General features: G+C 65.6%; 1 protein-coding gene across 1 annotated transcript; it reads left to right on the forward strand.

Moving 5' to 3' along the window:
- The first annotated feature begins 930 nt into the window (after window positions 1–930).
- Window positions 931–3513, forward strand: LTC4S (leukotriene C4 synthase). Its single transcript, XM_040621938.1, has 5 exons — window positions 931–1165; window positions 2649–2748; window positions 2859–2929; window positions 3008–3089; window positions 3263–3513. Exons 1-5 carry the CDS (start codon window positions 1108–1110, stop codon window positions 3402–3404), a joined length of 453 nt encoding a protein of 150 aa, XP_040477872.1. The 5' UTR covers window positions 931–1107; the 3' UTR covers window positions 3405–3513.
- The last annotated feature ends 2439 nt before the right edge of the window (window positions 3514–5952 follow it).

Here is a 5952-nt window from a genome sequence, read left to right on the forward strand (position 1 = left end):
GGTTGGGCAGGTGGAACGTGGGACTGTTCTGGGGTCAGAGCCCCAGGAGAGGATGGGCTCAGCGATCCTGAGTGGGCTGACCCAGGCTGCCAGGCCAGCACAGCTGTCTCCAGGACGGCCTGTGTGCACGGAACCCAGGCAGCTGTGAGGCTGGCAGGCATCAGTTTTCCTGAGGGGAGCAGGGACGTGGCTGTGCCCAGTGAGGTCTAGGTGTGGGGACCAGGGTTCCACGTTACATAATAGCCGTGGTTGGGTGGCAGGGGGGAACAGGTAAGTGGGTGGGTATAGGTGGGGGCGGGGGCGGGGCTGGGAACCCTCGTGGAGCTGTGACCTGGGCCCCATGAGAGATGACCGGGGCAGGGCAGGGCTCCGAAGGTGGTGCTGAGGGGTGGATTTGACAAGAGCAGGACTCGATGATCAGTGGAAAGTGGTAGCAGTGGGTGGGGGCGTGGGGGGTTCGGGGAGGAGCCTCTGGTTTCCTGAGACCGGACCAGGACACGGGGAGGTCTGGAGAGATAACTGGGACCCATTGAGGGTGCAGGGCCTCGAGGACACTGGGTTGACAAGGCTGCAGTACGCTCGGGTGGACCCTGGGGCTCTGCCAGCACAGCACTGGGCACAGAAGCAGCAAGAATGACCAGGAAGGGGGCGCCTGGGGGGGGCTCAGTCCATTAAGCATTCGACTCTTGGTTTCGGCTCAGGTCATGATCTCAGGGTCGTGGGACCAAGCCCCGCATCGGGCTGGGCTCTGCTTGTCCCTCTCCTTCTGCTCCCCCCCTGCTGTCCCTCACTCAAATAAATGAAGAATTAAAATCCTAAAAAAAAAGAATGACTGGGAGGAAGTGGCCGGGCTGTCCCCAGCCCGCTGCTCCATCCTTCCCCGGGCTCTGTCTGGCCCTGGTTTCCGCCTGCCTCGCCTGCCTGCTCAGGCCTCTGCGCTTTCACTGGCCGCGGGCACACCCCTCCCTCAGGCCCCCTCCACTGAGAAGGGGCGGGGAGAAGCGCCCATCTTCCTTTCCTGGGCCAGCCTCTGAGCCAGCCGCCAGCCTACTGGGGCTGATAAGAGCTCTCTTCACACCAGCCTGGGCCTACACCGCTGCCAGCACCATGAAGGACGAGGTGGCTCTTCTGGCTACTGTCACCCTCCTGGGAGTCCTGCTGCAAGGTGAGCTGGCTCCTGTTTTGGGAGCTGGGTGGGCCCTGGACTCCTGCAGCCTGCTTTCTGCCCTCCAGGCCCTGGGGAGGGGCTGGAGGGCCCCTAGCCCAGACTCCTGGGGCCCCAACTCTCTGGCCCCAGCTGAAGGCTGAGAAGCTAGCCCTGTTCTGGCGGTGGGTCCAGAAGACGGGCAGCCGTGGGCCTGGTGCAGCCCTGCTCCAGCTGATCCCGCCCGCTCCCACTGTCCTCTTTCTGGGGGTTCCAGCAGGACCCAGCTCTGCCTTCAAAGGCATCCTCTCTGTGCTGGGATCCACATGGAGCTGGACAGGGTTGGAACCTGCTCCCCGAGCCCCCAAAGGTGCCTGTGTGGTGGCCTTTTAGACCGGCCCTAGAGGACACATTCCCAGGCTAGGTATCCTTGCCACTTGGGCCATAGTTACCACACCCTGCAGGGGCTAGGACAAGACACAGCCTGGGCAGGGGCCCTGTGGGGGCTGACTTGATCTCCTGCTGCCCGAGCAAGCTTGGCTCTCAGCCCCTCCTTGTGTAGCCACAGGGCCCCCTTCTAGGTCCTACACTGATGGTACACATGCCCTTGGCCCCCACAGGGCACCTAGGAAGGGATATGGCCCCAAGGGCACCAGGGCCACAGGACTTGCTGGAAGGCAGCTGGAGACAGCCAGTACTGGGGCTGAGTGGGTGATGGGGGCCTGACCTGAGGCCAAGAGAAAGGCCCCTGTGCATTTAGATTCTCTGGGGCCAGCCCACCCTCCACACCCACCCATGCTGGCATGGCCCGGGTGGGACTAGAAGAGTCCCAACAGCAACCACCTGGGGGTAGGGGAGGGGTGTCAGATATAGCTCGGGTCCCAAACACCTGACCAGAGAAACTAAGGCAGGAGCGCATACCACAGTTTGGAGGCACAGGCTCGAGTGATCCTGGCCTGATGGGGGGTCAAGAGATCTCCTTGGCCTAGTGGGCCCTGTAGGTGGGGACCAGGAACTGTAAACCACAGGGTGTGTTCCACAGGTATCTGGAAGGATGAAGCCACTTCTGCCCTCAAGCCCTGGTGGTGTGCCTCCGCCAAAGTCAAGGTGCATGTCTAAAGATTGGGAGCTGGTCATTTGCTTGCGTTTTGCAAGTCAAAGGATTCAGGAGCAAAGTCCTGAGCTTGCAGGTTCCTCCCGAGTACAGGTGTACCTGCGAAGCATATGGGGAGGTGGGGTGGGGGTGGGGGAACAGGGCCTCTTGGCATCCCAGGCCCGCACCCCGCCCTCCCTCTTGAGCATCTTGGATACAGGGCAGGCCCAGAAACAAGGGGTGGGGGCGAAAGATGATCCCCTCGGTTGGACTTTATTTATTTTCCAGGAGGGCTTTAAAGGGCAGTCGTGCCAAGGTCAGCGTGGAGAAAGGAGGAGGAAAGGTGGGAACTGGACGGAGGGTGCGAGCCTCGGGGCAGCCAGACCTGACTCCCGCCCATCCTCGCCCCAGCCTACTTCTCCCTGCAGGTGATCTCCGCGCGCAGAGCCTTCCGCGTGTCGCCGCCGCTCACCACGGGGCCGCCGGAGTTCGAGCGCGTCTACCGAGCCCAGTAAGACCTGGCGGGAGGGCGCGGGGCAGGAAGGGGGGGAGCCCGGGTATCGGCAGGGGTCCGAGTCCCCCGCCGGCGCCCTTATGCCGCCCCCCTCCCCCCACGCGCAGAGTGAACTGTAGTGAGTACTTCCCGCTGTTCCTCGCCACGCTCTGGGTCGCCGGCATCTTCTTTCACGAAGGTCTGCGCTCGGGAAGGGCGCGCACGCACCGCAGCCCCAGGGTCCCGTGCCGGCCAGCTCACCTTGCCCCTCTCCCAGGTACGGCGGCCCTGTGCGGGTTGGTCTACCTTTTCGCGCGCCTCCGCTACTTTCAGGGCTACGCGCGCTCGGCGCAGCAAAGGTGAGGACCCGGGCGGGGTTCCGGGGAGATCTCGAGGGGCGGGGGAGGAGGGGCTTGTGGGCGGGGTCTTGGCGGCCCGGGCAGGGGGGCGGGTCGGGGCGGAGCGGGGCCTCCGGGCTGGAGGGCGGGGCCGCCGTGGCTCCGCCCCGCCCGCCGCTGAGCCCCGCCCGCAGGTTGACCCCGCTGTACGCGAGCGCGCGCGCGCTCTGGCTGCTCGTGGCGCTGGCGGCGCTCGGCCTGCTCGTCCACTTTCTCCCCGGCGCGCTGCGCGCCGCGCTCCTCGGACGGCTCGGGAAGCTGCTGCCCAGGGCCTGAGATGGAGGACGCCCGGCCGGCGGAACCGGAGAAGAGCCGGAGCTTCCGGGAGGACAGGGGAGGGATGCTCGCCCCATTCCAATCTCCAATTAAAGTGTCGATGACCGGACTCCGGACTCATTCTCTGCGTCGGAGGGGTTCGCGCACCGCGTACTGTGGAGCTCAGGCCTGGGCGGCAGCAGGCGGTTAGGCTTCCCGGGGGTGGGGCTGCGGAAGGACAGGGGTCTTTCCGGCCCTGGAGCCGCACGCTCGGCCCTCGGCCGCCCTTTTCGCCGGGGCTCACCCCACGGCTCCTCCTCCCTGCGTTCAGCGCTTTCCTCGCCTGTCCCCTCCTCAGGCCTGCCGCCTCTTCACGGTCCACTGGTCGCCCTCTTCCTCGTCCCCTGGCTTTCACAGCTGACACCAGGGCCATTCTCCGGTCAGCACTCGGTGCCTGGAGTCCGGCACGGTGTAGATGTTCAGGGCACCCTGCGGCGGAGCCTGGGGGCGACGACCAGTGCGGTCCATGCCGTTGTGACATGCGCTCTCGGGGGAAACGTCCAGGTGTTGGGGGACCAGACCTGAGCAAGGCCGGCTGGCCGGACTAACGTCCCTGAAATCAGGTGATTTTTTTTTAGCCGCGTTGGCAGAGGAGAGGAGCTTTCCAGGCAGGGCAGCCGCGCCTGCACTGGCCCCGAGGTGGGTGGGAGACCCTAAAACGTATCAGAGACCCGGGGGGACGTGGCCGAAGGTGAGCGGGGCCTTGGGGGCCGTGGACGAGGGCAGGGCTGGGACTCAACGAAGTGGGAGGTCGGGGATGCCTTGGGTTTGAGAGGAGCAGGTAGCTGGGGCGGGACGGTGGGAGCTAGGGGGCGCGCTTGGAGGGGCGGTCCTCGGGAAGCGGAGGCGGCTTCGGGCGCCAGGCCCCGGATTCCGCGCCGCCTCCACCCGCGAGTCACCGACCCGGCGGCCTGGGCCCTCCGGGAAATGCGGCCGAGGTCGTGCGGAGCTGCACGGAGGGCCGAGGTGGCAGCGGGCACGGGTGACACCGCCTGGCGCCTGGCCTCCCGCCACCAGCCGGAGCTCTTGGAACACTCACCCAGGAGGCACGCACTTCATTAACCCTTTATTACAAGTCACGCTCTTATAGAAGTATATGTGGACTTACGTGAAAAAATCAAATGTATCCAAGAATAAAAAACACAGCACATAAAGTAGTATATGCATTCCAGTGTTCGCGCCGGAGACAGCGGGCGCCCAGGAAAAAGCTCTTCTAAAACGGCCTGGCTCAAGCCGGCCAGGATGCGAACGGTTCCGGGCGGCACGGGCCGGCCTCAGGCACAGTGTGGGGGCCGCCTGCCTCCTCCCGCGGCCGGGCGGGCGGGGGCAGCACCAGCTTCCTGGGGCCTCCGGGCCAGCGGCGATCCCAGGCCTGCGGAGCGGGGCGCCGGGCAGAACCCCTCAGGCTTGGGGCGGCGGCGCCTGGCCCTCCGGGGGCAGCAGCGACGACATCCCAGGTCTCCCAGGGGGCTTCAGGGCCAGCCAAAGTGCACCCTCAGAAGCCCTCCACTTAGTCGGCCTTTTTCAGGAAGATCTGGAAGAGCAGGGCTCGGGGTCAGCTGCGGCCTCGGCGCTCAGCCCTGGTCTGGCTCCGTGGAGTGGCTCCCTGACCTGCCCCCTTACCTCGCTCAGAATGACCCACACGGGGGAGTCTGTCTGGATGGAGAGGCGCAGTGCTTCCAGGGGGCCGAAGGCCGGGTCCACCTCGCCCTCTGCCACACCCTTGTAGAAGGAGCCTGAGGGAGGGCAGCGCTGAGCCACTGCCCCCGACCCCCGTTCAGCCCAGCGTCTTCCAGGCCTCCACCTGCCTGCCCCCACTCACCTATCTGGAGGTAGCCGTCAGGGCTCCGAGGGTACCGGAGGGTGGCTGAGCGGCCCTCCTGCAGGGCCTCCTTGTCTGACTGGGGGTTCTGGGGGCAAAATAAAGGGGCTGAAGCCAGTGGCTGTGTGAGGGGCAGGCCTTCAAGCACCCGCGCAGCCCACCACACTCACATCGAAGGGCAGCACCTCCACTGACGTGTTGAAGAGCTTGTCCTCTGGATGTTCGATGTTCCCGCTGCGGAAGAAGAACCTGTGGCCGGACAGGCCTGTGAGCTGCCGCGGGGCTGGGGCACCGCCCGGCCGCTGTCGTCTGGCCGACAAAAGGCCAGGCCTGGCCCAGGAGTGCCGCATCTGGGCCCTGGGGTGCTGAGGGAGGCTGGGGACCACCCGAGGGCAGCCGTTGGGCTGTGCAAGGCAACCGGGGACGAAGGTGATGGGCCAATGTCACCGAGCTCCTGTGGGCGCTGCCTTAGTGCGTACCATGATGAACCCCTCAGATAAGGAAACTGAGGCAGGGTGAGGTTAAGTGATTTGCTGGGGGTCCAAGAGGGGCATGTGGTGAGGCCTATCCCCTGGCGGCCACCCTGCCCCTCCCCCAAGGTGGACCTATGGGTGCTGGCACTGACCGCTCTAGACGCAGCGGCTGGAAGAAGCGGAAGCGGATGAAGTCCCCTGCAGCAGGCGTGAA

Source organism: Ursus maritimus, unplaced genomic scaffold, assembly GCF_017311325.1.
Source record: "Ursus maritimus isolate PB19 unplaced genomic scaffold, ASM1731132v1 scaffold_5, whole genome shotgun sequence".
NCBI classification, from domain to species: Eukaryota; Metazoa; Chordata; class Mammalia; order Carnivora; family Ursidae; genus Ursus; species Ursus maritimus.

Coding starts and splice junctions, on each gene's coding strand:
- LTC4S (XM_040621938.1), top strand. CDS start 1,108: ATGAAGGACGAGGTGGCTCTTCTGGCTACTGTCACCCTCCTGGGAGTC. Junction 1,166..2,648: donor CCTGGGAGTCCTGCTGCAAG/GTGAGCTGGCTC, acceptor TCCTCGCCCCAG/CCTACTTCTCCCTGCAGGTG. Junction 2,930..3,007: donor CGGCATCTTCTTTCACGAAG/GTCTGCGCTCGG, acceptor CCCCTCTCCCAG/GTACGGCGGCCCTGTGCGGG.